Source organism: Carassius carassius, chromosome 12, assembly GCF_963082965.1.
Source record: "Carassius carassius chromosome 12, fCarCar2.1, whole genome shotgun sequence".
Taxonomy (NCBI): Eukaryota; Metazoa; Chordata; class Actinopteri; order Cypriniformes; family Cyprinidae; genus Carassius; species Carassius carassius.
Genome location: NC_081766.1, coordinates 9,069,065 through 9,085,793, shown reverse-complemented (window position 1 = coordinate 9,085,793; position 16,729 = coordinate 9,069,065). Strand labels below are relative to the sequence as shown.

At 38.8% G+C, this 16,729-nt stretch overlaps 1 protein-coding gene across 1 annotated transcript in view; it reads left to right on the top strand.

Annotated features, from left to right (window-relative positions):
- The window catches only part of LOC132154695 (calsyntenin-2-like), a 202,351-nt gene that overhangs the window by 129,502 nt on the left and 56,120 nt on the right, over positions 1 to 16,729 (top strand). Inside the window, exons 3-4 of the mRNA XM_059563345.1 lie at positions 5,349 to 5,544; positions 9,840 to 10,048. Coding sequence (XP_059419328.1) covers positions 5,349 to 5,544; positions 9,840 to 10,048 — 405 coding nt within the window. The remainder of the gene's footprint in view (positions 1 to 5,348; positions 5,545 to 9,839; positions 10,049 to 16,729) is intronic.

Below are 16,729 nucleotides of genomic sequence, written 5' to 3'. Positions count from 1 at the left end.
AGCAAAGCTTCAGGAAAATTATGAATTTTCTTCACATCACTCTATGTTTTGTTCTCTTGATTATTAAGGCAGGAGTAAAAAATGGCCATAGCGAGCCAATGTTTATTAGCCAAAGGATCAAATAGATGACTTTGCTATCGCCCTGAATGCAATGAGGTATTCTTTTGTCATAATGAAAAAGCCTTTAGGAGTGCACTGAATCCTCCAGTGTTGCTTTATAATAGGCACCTTTGGGATTCGTAGTGTCGTGAACATTAGGTCAGTACTTTCCACCAAGACATTTCTTGTCAAAGAAAGAAAGATTCATTTTGCCAGGCCATTTCACTGGCTACTCTTTCCCCTCTGAATGTCAAATGCAAGCACTCCTCCCAAATGTTCAGCCATATGCGCTCTCTTACATGACATTCTCTGCTAAATGACCTTTGCTAGAGCTTACAGTGATACTGTATGAATTGGACTGAACAGTAAATGTGAGATTTTCTTTCAGTTTTTCTCTCTGTCCTTTGTTTTAGGATCAAGGTTTTTAGTCAGAGATACATGATCCAAAATGTATTTGGACACTTAAACCAAGTAAATGGGATAAATGCATTATATATATATATATATATATATATATATATATATATATATATATATATATATATATATATATATATATATATATATATATTAAAATTACATTTATTCATTCAACAACAACTACTTTTTTATATATGTATAGGGGGTGCTTTTTTGCTCTGTTTATCAGAAAACCTCAATCAATTATATTAGATCTGTCAAATGATCCATATAATTACATTTTGCCGAAAGAAGCATGGTACTTCATCCTTTCATTCTGTGCTGTTCAGCCTTCATCTTTCTGTGTGTGTGTCAATGGATTTCGATCAAAGCGGCTTGTGTGCTGTAAATCAATGTTAAACTATGTGGATATGCCAGCACTAAAAATGACTAATGATTTGATGTGCACTGGTCCATCCTCAGGCTCACTTCACACACTTGATAGGGCCATTACCCCATCCAGACATAGATATATGCACACTTAGGGCTTGGAGAGAGATGAAAGAGGTGAACGGTGTTGGAGAGGAGTGAAGGAGGGAAGAGTGGCTCTCAACAACACCTCAACCACACATGCATGGCGAGGAGCATTATTGAGTGAGCATGTGTGTCTGTGTGTGAGTTTAATAGAAAGAGAGGACAGAGAATGAAAGGGGTGAGGTGGCAGAGACAAAATCATTAGCAAAGAATGTAATCCAGAGAGTAATTAAAGAAAAGGAAGATGGGGCTGGCCAAGTGTATCTCTAAAGTGTCGGATGAATCAAGGCTTTGACTAGTGATGGTTTGTGTGAACAGGGTTTTAATCAACCCCAACCCATATCAGCTCATGCTATAAGTAGATGAAAATATATCAAAAAGCTAATATGACTATGCAGTATGTTGGGAAAGTATGAGTGTACATTCCTTGTGACTTGAATAGGGTTCATTGTTCCAAAAACAACATTTAGTGAAGAACAGATATATATACAGTATATATGAGTGTGTGATAATATAGAGTCACTCTATTATTGCCAAATAAACCCACACATAGTGTTAAAGACCCTGACACAAAAATGCTAAGTGTTTCTGTATCATTCTGAAGTTTATTTTGCCACATTGACTGTTTTGCTGTAGACTGTTACTTAAAATATTAACTAAATAAATGGATATAAATCATTGATTTAAATTGAAGTGTTTTTATTATCCTAAAAGAAAGGGATCATCATGATGTAAATGAAACGTCTCGGGATACGCATGCAATGATGGTTCCCCGAGAGGGAACGAGATGCTGCATACTTTAATGTACACTTTGGGAACGACCGCCAGCAGGACCTGTGTCTGAATCATGGTGATAAGCTCAGATGTATAAGAGGGTGCCTGCAGGTGCTAAAATACACGTTATTAGGGTCTCTTCAATCCGTGGCAACAGGGATGAAGTAGCCCATAAACCACGGACTTGGCAACACTGTGACGGATACAAAGGACATGAGCACAACAGCTTTACGTTGTCTAATTTGGCACATTCTCCAGTAGTAAGGCTTTCTTTTGTGTATACATATCCTTACAAGTATAATTTTAGCTGTAGTATTGTTAAATTTTATATTTAATTGTCACCCTCCTACTCTTAGATGAAATTTACGCCCCTGCCCAAAACCTTCGGGTTTCAAGTCCGACTCGCTAACCATTAGGCCACGATTGCCCCCAAATTATAACAGTTCAAATTATTTTATAAATGTACAGTATATTTACTGACAGTGATTTTACTCAAGAAAGCGAGTGGAAGACATCCATTTTGAGAGCTTTAACAATCGTCATTTGGGGATCTGACCATGCCAACGTCAATGAACAGTTGAATTATAAGAAAATGTGCAGAAGTGCAGTAAAATACAGGGTCTAGCAATGGGAGTGGCAACAGTAAAGCTCACATTTCCCTCCAGGATACAGCAGCTGTTAGTAACCAACAATGCAGCATCCTGGCAACCTTCAGCAATTACATTTCCATGCAATATTCTGTTTCTTTACGTGGAGCATTGTGCTTAGTCTTGTTTGACCTTGAAGTTGATGAGCAAAGCTTTAAAATGTGTATTGAGTAAAGTGAGTAGATAATGTTTGAACAGATGCTTGGCTGGATGTGTCTGTTTTCATACAAGCTAACAAGGCTGACTCACACAGATCTCACTGAAGATGAATTTACTGGGAATATTGATTTGAACTACTCAAAGGTGAGGATTTAGATGTTGCCAGCAGTTGTGTCATGAAATACTAAAAATCCAGTTTGAGCTATTAATTGAGATTCTTATTAGGGCTGACTGTGTGTTTACACAAATAATAGTCAAAGTGTAATCAGTCTTGCTTTTTGACCTGGTAACTTTTCTGTACCACTGTGCCACCTGAAAGTTTGGTTTTAGTTGCCTCAATATAACAAATAGCATATAAGTCCCATACAACATGAGTCCCATACAACACATCAAATTTGTGCTCCTTCCAAATTTGAAACAGGGAAATGAATTGGTTTACGAGATGGAGGTCATCCAGGTCTCTGGAGTTTACCACTCATGCTCCTTGTAAACCACCCCACTACAAATGAATTTCTACAGTAAGCAGTACAGATATAACATGGATGATTTCATTCATTAATCTCAAATTGGCTTACCCAGAACTCCCTTCTTTACTCTCCCAGAGCTGATGTGAGGTGGTATTAAAACATGCTACATCTGTCGGCCCGATTTAATTCTTCCTTTAACACTTTCAAAGGGGAGCCTACAGACCTCTGTGATGGTGGAGCAGGAGGAGATGTTGCTGTTTTCAAGCTGTCATCTAGAGACTTTCCCTCCATCATTACCCTGTACATGTACATCTGCATTGCCATCACTTCCTGTGCTGTGTGGTTTGACCCTTTTGCTCTTTCTCCAGTTGAATCTGGAAAATGCATTTGCAGCAGCAGAGCGGAAAATGGGTTTACCCGTGACTCCCAAGCACTCCCAAGTGGAATTATTATTATTTTATTTTTTCTCTGCATATGCATTGTGATCATTGTTATTCTTATATAATGTTCTTTCCCGTTTGTGTTACAACTCATCTCATATAGTCATCCAAAATGATAGCAGAACTGCAAATCTCATATCTGTATGTGCTGCTGGCCACTTTATGTTTGATTTCTGCCGCCGTCCTGCTCCATTGTGCTACACGTTTAATTTTGATAAAGCATCGTGGGGCTAATAGAAAGGGGAAATTTAAACGGCAAGTCTCTGCAGGAACAGGGACTGTGGAGAGTAAATTGTTATTTCAGCACTGAGGGAGGAGAGAGATTTTCAAGCAGAGAATCAGATCTACTTGAAAAAAAGAGGAAAAAAAGAAAATGGAAAAAAAAAGAAATTGATAGAGAATGGAAAGGTGAGAGAAAAGTTAGCCTTATCTGTCCGCAGCAGCAGGCTTGAGCACACAGCGTAACGGCACGTCGTTGTTTGCTCCGGAGACCTGCCGGGGTTTAAGTTATATCAGCTGTCTCAGGGTCAGCGTTCCGGTGCTTTTTTGTGGTCATTTTCTAAATCCCTAAATGAGTCGGTATGGCCAGATAGAAGCACTGCCAAGAAAGGACCAGTGAACAGATACAGTGGCAAGACAATGTCTTTTCTTGTGGTCTCAAAGTTGTTGTGGTGTCAACAGATTGTGCGTCAACATTATCTGTGATTGTGTGGACAGAACTGCATTGTGGGTGACTACAGTGCAGTCTGTAGAAGAAATTGTTTGCAAGGCTACAGCAAAATTTAAATTGAAGTGAACACGGGTCACCTGGGAATTAAAAGACAAAGTCTAATGTCAGTAAAAATCAGCCCCCATGTTAGCAACCCTTAAAACAAATACTGTAGTATTACCATAAAACATACCATAGACAGCCATCCCTTACAAAAATAAAAAATGCTGCGATAACATCAGATGCCATGGTTCCATGGGTGTGAAATTAATTTAGTTTTATTTATTTACATTTCATTTACTTTATTTTATTAAAAAAAAAAAAAAAAAAAACCTGTACCATGATAAAGTGGTTATATCTGTTGCAAGTATCATGATACCATCGCAGTGAAGTTATTTTCTTTTCTTTTCTTTTACAAAAAATAGCATAGCATAACCACAAAATATACTCTAAACAGCTCCACTATACAAAAATACTATACAATATAGTAAAAAAACTTACTATACAAAAACACTACAATGAGTAATGGTATTAAATTGGTATTATAATATTTTGATACCATGCTAATTAAATTCATGTACCTTGATTTGATTTGATTATTTTATGCCATGTAGTAGGAAAAAGTAATTCAAATTTGAATGTATATTACAAACTGATTATTGCTAATTTGAAAGAAATTGATTGCTTACAATTAGTATGGCTTGGTGAAAAGACATCTTGTCACAATTAGTTTTTGTCTATAGTGCATTTTTTGTAACAATTTCTTCTCAGGTGGGGTGGGCTGCTTGAGAACGAGAGCGAGGCTATCGGTACACACAGTCATTAATTACCACATTCAAAACACTGTACTTGAGCACTCTGCTTTCTTGCACAATGTGATTCCAGCTCTGCAATGAGGCAATTACACGAGCAGACAGTTATTCTTCCTCTCGCAGCATGAATAGATTCAGTTCTAACGGCACACCGTGTCCTGTATATTACTGTTCCAGGGTTGGGGGGCCCAACCTGCTGGGTGAAAGTTATAGCAATGATAGCTTTTAGAGATGCAGGTGGAAAAAAGAAAGTAATTTGTGTGTTTTCACAGCTGCTCATTCTGCCTCCTGTGTCTTGTTTCTTTCAGGAGAGATCTGTGCATTTAAGATTCATGGGCAGGAGGCCCCATTTGAAGCTGAGGTTTTGAACAGGACATCTGGTGAAGGGGTGCTGAGGGCCCGGGGTCCCATAGACTGTGAGCAGCAGAAGGAATACACCTTCATCATCCAGGCCTACGACTGTGGAGCCACCCCAAGTGGAGCCAACTGGAAAAAGAGCCACAAGTAAGTAGAAAGACTTTGGTTGATCCTGTGTGGTGTAGTTTAGTTCAGATCAGACTGAAGTCCACTGATGGTCTGTGAAGGATCTGCAAATTGATTGAATGTTGTTGTTTTTTTATGTTTTTGTTTTTGTAAAAATTACATGAGAATAAGTACCCAGGTTTAATTTGACTAATTAGCTCATGACAGTGATTTAAACTGTTTAAAGGAAATTAAAGGTTTCACTTACATAACTCGCAGTTGTGCATTAGTTAATACTCTGATTATTTTGATTAATAAATTGATTAAAGAAGCAGTCCAGTTAAATTACTAAAACAATTCAGAGCAAAACAGCAGTCAAGCTAAATTAAGGATTGGGGACTTAAGACTCTTAAAAAAATGACGTTCGGGGTGTTATGTGGTCCACAATTTTTATTTAACTCTTGAAGTGTTAGGTCACCTGGGAAATTTTGGTCTAGTGGTTCAAGCACTGTTGGTCATTTTGGATAAAATCTACAAGACTCTTAGTAGAAGTTGCAGAGACTGGTGTTCTGCTGTGCAAATGATCCATTTGTTTAATTTCATCATTTCATTATTGCATTTTAAAAGCAGAATGAAGCTTTGCCATATTTTTGGAAGCTTTTGAGGCAGAAGAGTCACGAGGAAACCCAACTGCTATGCTGACAGCTCACCAACCTAAACCATTGTTTAATTAGGAGTAATTTTGTGGTTATTATTTTTTATGTATTTTATTTCTTTTTTATTAATGTAATAGTAATTTGCTAGGAGACACATGACAAATAAAAGCAATGTCTGTTCTAAAATCTGCATAAAACATAAAATGGAATCATAGTCTGCGTCTATCATACATTACACAAATTTCTGCTAAATCTGTTAACTCCCCATTGTTCAAAATCTGCGTCTGGCTCTGACTTTCAGCAGCTAGCATTGACTCGTCCAGATTACACTTCTTCAGCAGAATGTGGTGTATTCTAACATTTAGTTTTTACTATATGTTATGAATCATCTCTAATATATAAATCTATCATTTTGCCAGACTGCTGTTTTTATTTCCATATTTCATTGGAAGTTTCATAAAGGTATTGTTTTCTAGCTGAAGTGCTGGTCTGAAAACTCACTTACACTGACTGATTCAAGAGAGACAACAGAAACACTTTACATAAATGAATACTAGCACAATCAGTTAATTCATTGTTATGAGCTGATTAATCAGTTGATTAATTCATTGTTGGTGCTCTTTAATTATAATTATTTTATGTAGATTTATTTTATTAATATAATTATTATTATTATTTGAATCAGCCAGTTAAGCACTAGAACAGTTGAAGTTTAAAAAATACAGATGACTATAATGAAACCTATATATAGTGTCCACAGCACAGACGATAATGTTCTCATACAGACTTTGCTATTCTCATACAATTAGAATGATTACTAAAAATTTATAGTTATCATACTTGGTGTGAACTGTGGTGAAGTTTGTACTTGTCACCTTAAATCTCAAATCAGAGTGAAGCATTCTTTTCAGGGCTGCTGCTGGCCAAATGGGTGCCCTAAGCAGGATTGTATTGTTGTGCCCCCCTTCCTCAAATATGATGATGGAAAAAAAACACCTACTATAGGAGTGAAAATAGAACTTTAATCAAATAAAAAAGTAAATGAATAAATTGTATTATTTACAAATTACAATTGTAGCTCTCGACATTTACCTATGGCTATAACTTTATTGTGACTCTAATTTATTTTATAGTCTCAAGCATTCAAAAATCATGCAAAAGGAAATTAAGCAGTTTTACTATGATAAAACCATGATAAAACCATGGTTTATTTTTGTAAGGGTTGTGATATGCACGTTTTTTTTTTTTGTTGAAGAAATTATAAAGGCTGTGTCATTATATAGCAAAAAGGTGGCCAAAAAGAAAGATTAAGTGAATATTTGTATTAAATGTTTGGTCAGTAGCCTAAACAAGGATTTGATTGTCCTGTAAGTGTAACAACAGCAATTACATGCCATTTGGCTTGCTTTGCAGGCATTTGTAATAACATGTACATAAATTGTTTATTTTGTGTTTGCCTACATTATGTATTTTAACAGTGTAATTATTAACCAATCATTATTGCCTCATTGTTTTTTATATAATGCATTTTAATTCATTTTAAAGGCTATTGATGGCTTAGGTCTGTTTTTATAGCAACAACAACATCAAAAAAAATAGTACAGTATATTAATACTTCTTTTTAAATTATTGTTTGAAGTAACAAAACCATGGTTAATTTGCAGTTACCATGGCTACAAGAACGATTATTTGTGGCGTTATTGTTAAAACCATGGGTAATTTTCGTAAGGGAACCCAAAAAAAACAAAACAACAACTTTCACAGGAATGTGCCTGAAAGTGATAAACGGGCCTGGTTTTTACCTAAATAATTTATAATTTATTTTAATATATATTAAAATTGTATAAGGTGTGCATTGTAGCTGACACCTAAATGAACACATTACAATTGTTTTATGACTGCAAGTCTTTCTCCTCAAATGCTATTGAGCTTCAAATTTGCGTTTGAGCCCATGTGAAAAAGTAGCATAATTTACATATGATTTACAGTTTATTTTAGTAAATATCAAACATTCAATTCAATTGTGCATTATAGCTGACACCTAGATGAACAATTACAGTTGTTTTTATGACTGTAAGTCATTCTCCTCAATTGCTACTGACGTTAGAAAAGTGTATTACAATATCACATGTAACTTTAGAGACGGTCCCTAAATTTGAGACTCTTGAACGTCCAACGTCAAGTCAACTTTATGCCTTTTTTTTTTTTTTTTTACTTTCTTTAGTTTTCTTTTCTCTCCTTTACTGATTGCTGATGTCCTTTACCCGGGCATAGATGTACATCCATCAATTATGAACATTCAGCTGCAAACATGAGGTGTGAGCGGTCGCGAGCGCGAATGGGAGGAATGGCGCAGGTTTTTTTTTTTTTTTCGCAACTGGGATTGTGCCCCCTCTGGGAGTTGGTGCCCTACGCAGACTCTGCGTATAGGGAGCGGCAGTACTGATTCTTTTGCTCTCTCTCTTTCCCTGGTTCCTTTTTCTCTCTCTGTTCCTGGTGGCACTCCAGGATATCAGTTGGCTAGACACACATACACACTCATGTGCTTACACACATTTCTACACACCCAGCCCTGGCTGGCCCTGCATTGATGACCCATCAAGATGTTTACAAAGTTGCCGGAAACTCTGTACGTGCCCGACAATCTCTCATACAATAGCAGCTCGCTGCAGCTGTAACACAGCTCTGATGAAGTGCAGGAGAGAGCCATGCTTGAGGCACCCACTGCTGTGAGAGAGAGAGACAGTGAGAGAGATGAAGAAGTGCTTTTGATTTCACAGCTTGGGTCGTTCTGATGAATGTCTCTTTACACTGTGATGCTGAGGGGTGTGTGCGAACGCGTGCATGCAAGAGAGATCACCAAGTACAGGATCTCAGCGGGATAATCTAAATGCAGGTCCCATTAACTTAATGTCTTTATTTAGGAAGATGTATGAAAACACATGAATTTATGTTTCTGTCAAGGAAGGTCACCAGTGGTTTGAGTGAACGCTGCAACTATCTCAGCTCTTTTTACATTCTCCTACATTCTCAGATATTCATTTGTTTTTCAGTGTGAATGGTCAGATTCATTCTAAATGAAATGCATTACTTAGCAATGTTTGTATTTGCAGACATATTGCAGGCAAAGCTTCATCTGTGTGTGTGTCGGTTTGCTGAATGCCGCTTGATAAACAACAGCTTAATGTTTGAGGAGTAATTTTATTGTGATGAAACATCAGGTAGGTAAACCAAGCCGTCTATTCTGCCTGCTGCACGACAGAGTGGTCTTGTTATCAAGTAAACATATTAAAAATCCTTTACCAGGAACTTTTTGCAGCAATATTTTGCAATTTATTGGTGGGTTTTGATTAGTTTTCCACTTTTTTTCTTTGGTAATTTCCCCAGACATGGTACAGACTGTTTTTTCTTTCGTGTGACACACTTTTTTTTTCCGCAATGTAAATGTTTACAGTCAGTCCAGCCTTGTGTGGTTTCAGTACAGTGCTCAGAGATGAACTTCTTTATGTCTTCATTAATTTCTCTAAGGTGTAAAGCTATTTGCAATTTAGTCGCACAGTTCAGAGGTGTAACATCTGTGTGTCTCAGGTCTGTTGGCACCTCTGTTCTATAAAATGAATAAGTCTTCTGTTCCTCACCCTGATTGGTTGTTCTCTGTCTGTCCCTCTGGTTCTGTTGCAGGGCGGTGGTTCATATCCAGGTGGATGATGTAAATGAGTTCTCCCCAGTGTTCAGGGAGCCTTTATACCATGCCACTGTTACTGAGGGCAAGATCTATGACAGTATTCTGCAAGTTGAGGCCTGGGATCAGGATTGCTCTCCGCAGTACAGCCAAATCTGCAACTATGAGATCGTTACACAGGATACACCTTTTGCTATTGATCGAAATGGTAAGTCTTAGATTCAGGCATGTGTGAAAGAACACAGAAGTTGGATGTACACAGAAGTGTGGATTCTGTGTCAAAATCAGATGAAGTATAGACTTCATGTAGTATCTTTCCAGAAGTACATAAAAGTCATTGCAAAGAAATTTATAATAATGGTAGACTTCTTCATTAAATATGTTTTAGTGAATTTTGTTGATGTCTTTATTTTTCCGTTTGATTTTTATTTTACATTTTTTCCTCAGACACAATTAAGTGTCAATTAAGCTTTACAGCATACTAGATTCAGGTAAACAGAAATGTATACACTCATGGTGTCAAAAAGTATGCATTAATATTATAATATTTTTTTTGATCAAGTAAATACAGTCTTGATGAGCGTAAAAGCCTTTCAATTATTATTATTATTATTTTTTGCATTGAATAGAGCGAATGTTGAACAAGTTCACAGATCATTAACAATGGTTATAATTAAATATAATTACATATACTTTATATTTAAAGAAAACTAGTTCCGCTCTATTAATATATCTTTTATTTTGGACCTTCAAAGTAAAGAGTAAGACATAAAATTATGTTTCTTTATGTTTGTTTGATTTTGTTCCTTTAACACGTTATTTGAGTAAGAGTACATGTATTTACTTTCAATATTACTTGTTACAAAATCTCCAAAATATTACTTGAGTAGCCATTCTTGATGTGCTTTCCACCCCAGTTCTGTTGTTGCTGGGCTGTCTTGCTTTCTACCAGTCTCCTCGCTGCTGTTTTTATTGTATGAATAGTGTGAAAGTGATCAAGACAAACAAATCATTTTCTCACTTTTGCACTTCACCTGTGAGTTATCTCTTGGGTGAAGATGATTGAAGCTTCCGTTTTCTGTATTCATCATTCACAAGTGCAGAATTTATGTCTTATTTGGTAATCGATGAATGCATGAGTGAATTAAACGGCTCATTGGTCAGCTGGACAGTCAATGTTTGACACTTCTGGACATGTCAGAGATGACTCTGAGGTGCTGGAGTGACCAGGGCTCACGGATCACATCGTCACGCTGCCACAGATCAGACACCCGTCTCTCCGCTGTGGCCGTCTGCCTCCCTCTCATGTTCTCTGGTGGGATGTCAGCTGTCTCGAAGAGCAGCGGTCTCTTTTAGGGGCTCACGTCAAACTTCGAGCTCCTGTCTCATTCACTTCCTCTTGCCGCTTTGGGCCCTGCCATTGTCTGCAGTGTGACTGGCATTGATATTGTTTGGTTAGTGCCAAGTGAGCACTGAGTGATGCATGGGCCACCCGAGTGGATTTTGTTCTGAGGGCTTTTGGCTCCATCATTTACTGTGGATCAGAGGGCAGAGTGAGTTATTAAATACAACAGGCCCACTGGCACTGTGTTCTCTGGTCCAGAGAGAAGAGGAGGAAGAGGAGGGGATGTAAAGAATGAGATCAGGAGAAAGAAGGGAGAACTACAGAGGGAATGCTAAATAGTTTGAGTACAGAAACACTAACTAATTACGACAAATAATTACGTTAGGTAGGAGGAAGAAAGGTTGGTTTGTGCTGGTGGCGGTACCACATTATTCATTTTGAAACCTGAGGTAATTTACTAAAGATCTTTTGCGAGATTTCAAAACCCTTGATAGTTTTTGTGCACCAAAGAACTATGAGCGGAAAATATTTCTGAGCATAGAGTCTGTGCGAATGAAACGAGACACATAGAGACAATATTTGACTCAGGCATTTTATTTGAATGGAATTTGTTGCGAGAAAAGGAGAGTGATAGATAGGAATAGGAAGATAGACAGAAATAATAAAAACAGAGGAAAAAAACGTGAGATGGGAATGTGAGAAATAAGAGATATCAGGGGGTTTTAGATTGAATTTTTCACCATCAGCAGCATAAAAATGCTGGAGGCCATTAAATGTGTGCTCTTTCTTCTTTATGCTTTTATACTGAGAGAACATAAATTCAAACACACGCTGAGGCACATGCTTAAAGTTTCAATCTGAAGTGTCATGCCTATTCAAACTGAGTCACGCACCCCCTCAGATTTTGAATGCAAGTTAAATATTCTAAATTCATTTAGATAAAGAAAAGTGTGGCAGAATTCACTTGTCTAAACTGTCTAAATCATTCCAATCTAATTGTACATTTCCCATATTATTTGCTTTTAACAGAAAATTCTAGTACTAACCCACATTACTTTTTTTTTCTTCTTTTTTTTTTCTCTGTGGAACACAAAAGAAGACATTTCAAAGTATGTTTAAACCATTTTTTCCTCTACAATTAAAGTTAATGGGGGTTCAAAACAACATTGGACACCATTAACTTTCATTGTATAGACAAAAACATTGAGGGATATTTCAAAATATTACATTTGTTCCTCAAAAGAGAGCCATAAAAGTTTATAATGACATAAGAGTGAGTAATTACAGTTTTCATTTTTAAGTTTTTGGGAAACTACTATATAGCTTTAAGCTGCTAAATGCATGGTGCTGTTTGCTTGGTTTATGCAAAAATATATATTAAAGGGATAGTTTACTTTGAAATTAAATTTTGATAAGTTTTAGCTTACCTTAAGGGCATCCAAGATGTAGGTTTCTTTGTTTCCGCAGTATTTCCCATTTTGATATTTTTAGGTCAAACCGTTCTTGTCTGTGACTCATATAATGGAGGTCTATGGTCACCACCTCAAAGAGCATGCACAGAGGAGTCCAAATTAAACAATTCCCCATCGTAAGTACACATTGATGATCTAAGACACGAAACGAGCGGGTTTGTGTGAGAAAACGAACAGTATTTATATCGTTTTTGCCTCTTGTACACAACCACATCCAACTGATCTGAGTGCGCGAGTGCTTCTTGATGTGACGTGCGCGCGCGCTCTGGCTTAGTCTGCGCAAGCGTACTTGAGTACTTGATCTGTGTATTCTGGTTCAAATAAATAGGGTTGTGAAAAAAATTAAACGTTGTCTATGGATATATTGAAATCGTCTTCCATTGCAATTTCCTGTACTACTAAATATGTTTAGATCTTCACAGTGAAAGGTAACAATTCCGAAATCTCTGTGTAAACCATAGACAGTAAGTGTAAACAATGAGTGATGTACACGTGCGAGAGATCACTTCCGGCACTTTCCGCATTTGCGCAGACTAAGCCAGAGCGCGCGCGCACGTCACATCAGGAAGCACTCGCGCACTCAGATCAGTTGGATGTGGTTGTGTACAAGAGGCAAAAACGATATAAATACTGTTTGTTTTCTTACACAAACAGCTCGTTTCGTGTCTTAGGCCATCAATGTGTACTTACGATAGGGAATTGTTTAATTTGGACTCCTCTTTGCATGCTCTTTGAGGTGGTGATCATAGACCTCCATTATATGAGTCACAGACAAGAACGGTTTGACCTAAAAATATCAAAATGGGAAATACTGCGGAAACAAAGAAACCTACATCTTGGATGCCCTTAAGGTAAGCTAAAACTTATCAAAATTTAATTTCAAAGTGAACTATCCCTTTAATACATGAATTCAATAACATATATATAACAACAACCTAGAAATTATACAGTTTAATACTTGTAATTTAGAGGCAGGGTTAGCACTGCTTTTTACCTGGTGTTATGAAACCTTGCTCTGGAGAACAACTTTTGCACTGTTAACCCTGAATTGTGCAGCCAGACTTATACAGTGAGAAGCGATACAGTGTTAATTATTGTTGCTTGATGCTTGGCAGCTGACAACCAATCACGTGCCTTATATTCACATGCCTTTGGACATTCACAGTAACAAGGCACATTGAATAAACATCATTGTATAAACAACATTGTCGTTTCATCATTTGAGAGCAAACAATTGTCCATTCAACTGACACCACAAATATGCAAATAAAATCATGACCCAGGGTTCAGGCATGTACAGCATGAAACATCAGTTCATGAATGCCCAGGATAAATTTTAAACCTTGGGTAAATGATGAGCAGTGTGAAACTTGAAGCGAGATAACCATGGATTCAGTTTAACCAGGGTTTAGAATGACCCAGGGATAACTATTTTAAGTATGAAAAGCCCTCAAGCGAGCCAGGACAGCCATTTTTGACCTCAAAAAAAAAAAAAACCCTGACCCCCTGATTTGAACTGCACATAAAACCTTAAGCAAGTTAAGGCTCTCGCACACTAGCATTCACCGTCTCACCCTCTTTGTCTTAAATGCTGTTGTTATACTCTTGGTTTTATCTGTGCTGCACAGAGAGAGGCCCATTGATAACTCCCTGGAGGATAACTGTTCCTTTTAAAACTTCCCTTCTCTTAATCACGCCGCCTCACATTGCTGCCGTGATCAGCTCTATCAACTGTCTTATACACACACACACATTCACACCCCTCCACCTTCCTCCCACGTATCTGTGTTTGTTGAAGTATGGCTTTTCAAGCCACACTTTAGCTTTGTGGCTCTTTGGATTGGTGCAGACTTGGTCTGGGAGCCCAGAGCGACTGACCTCTATTCCTCATTGCTGTCTCCTTGACAGCACGGCTGGCCTCATTGAAATGCAGCCAGCAGGTAAAAATAACCACAGGCCCATGGACGTGTGAGAGCATCAAATCACTAGCTGCTAGTTCAGCCTCACACGAACTCTGTCACCATGGAGTGCATTTGGACTCATCGCCATACACCAAACATCAACCTCAAAGCCGTCTGTAGCAACTGTGGGCACTAAATGCTAAATTACACACATCAGCCCTGTGACAAAAAGCACTCATTACTCAAATGACAGGTAGCTGGTAGAGAATCCATGTCATTATGGTTCTTTAACCTGGAGCTCTGCAAGTGTACAGTCTGTGGTTTACTGACTTTATTCAACCAACAGAGCCAGTCTAGCACTTCTTGAGCTGCTGACCAGGAAGAATACTCATCGCAAAAAAAAAAACCTTTAGAGCATGGTCTGGCTTTTCGCCAAAGGTTAGAAAGTCAGAATGTATCTTTAATTCTTGGCTGATAAAAAATGACTCATAAAACAATGTCAGATCTGTACATCTTGTCTGTGCAGAAGTCCATGTTGGTAATAATTGACTATGTTATATATGTCTTGATTAAAAGAAAGTGCATCACACTTAGTGGAAGCAGAACCAGCTTCCAAGTATATATAGCATGTTTATACTCTACAGCATCACGTGATCTAAAACATAGTGTTCTAATCAAAAGTTGATCGAGACTAAAGTAAGACTAAAGACTGGAGAAATGGCGGCTGAAAATTCAGCCTTGCCATAAATGGGAGTAAATTACATTTAATATTTTTTGAATTGCAATAATATTTCACAATATTATATTTAATTGTATTTTTTGATCAAATAAATGCAGCCTTGGAGAGCATAAGACTAAGAGCATAAGACTAAAACGTTAGCCAATAATACAGAGCCCAATCTTTAGAATATTAGTGTAGAGCAGTTCCCTTTCGAAAGGGAACTCTACACTACGTCAGAATGACGCTTTGGGGAACGCCTCAGGCGTGACAGGTGTCTGAAATCACTATCAAATCATGGCAATCATAATGACCGGCGACAGCCCGTGAATCATTAACGTGAATGATTAACGTGCGACCTGCAAGTATAAAAGGGAGCCTTGCAAACATGACAAACATCTTTTCGTCTTCAGGGACTGTCTGTTTGATATCGCTGGAAAAGTCGGCAAAGAAAATGAAACGCACGGAGAAGGCTGAAAGCTTCAGGAAGTGTGCGGATCCGTGCCCAAGGTATTTGACGCCGGGTGATTCACACGAACTGTGCGTTCTCTGTCTGGGCAAAGAGCATGCACAGGCGGCTCTTGAGGGAGCTGTCTGTGCAAACTGTGAGCGTTTTGCTTTGAAAACGCTCCGCTCTCGTCTAGCCTTCTTCTCGAGTGAGGAGGGCTCACCATCTGTACCTCGTGGCTCAGGTCCCGCTCGCGCTGAGGCAGAGCGGCGACTCGCGTCATGGGGTTCCCAGAGGGATCTCGCCGATCGTCTTGAGAGGGGTGTTAACCTCTCAGATGATTCGGCGGATGACGAGGGTGAGTTGCAGGTGGATGACGAAGAGGATTTTTCTCCTACTGTTCCTGCAACAGATGCTCTTCAGGACGGGCAGGTGATGGATGATGAGGAGGTCATTCAGGTGGACCCTGAACCCTCTCAGCCACCCTGCCCCGTGTATGCTGAGCTGCTGGATGTAATGGAACGCGCCACTGACAGGTTGCAACTGCCATGGCGGCGCGTTAGGGGAGAAGTTGTTCGTGGCAGGCTGGACGATCGTTTTCTCCCCGGCCATAGACCACCAGCTCAGGCGAGCCTTCCATTTCTTCCTGATCTCCATACTGAGATCGAGAGGGCATGGAGGAACCCATACTCTGCTCGGATCCACCGACATCAGCGGGCTAGTTTCGCTGATGTTGAGGGGATCGGCGAGTATGGGTATGTCTCGTTGCCGCCCATTGACGAGACGTTTGCGAACCATCTCGTGTCTGGGCGGGCGTCGACACTGAGTGCTCCAGCCCTGCCATCCAAACCGCTCAAGACCACAGCGCGTTTGAATGGCAGAGCATACACGGCAGCGGGTCAGGCCGGTGCTGCCCTGCACACTATGGCGGTGTTGCAGGCGTACCAGGCCGACCTGCTGGGGGATCTAAGACCTGTATACCGCTGAGATCCGGATCCGAGCCCA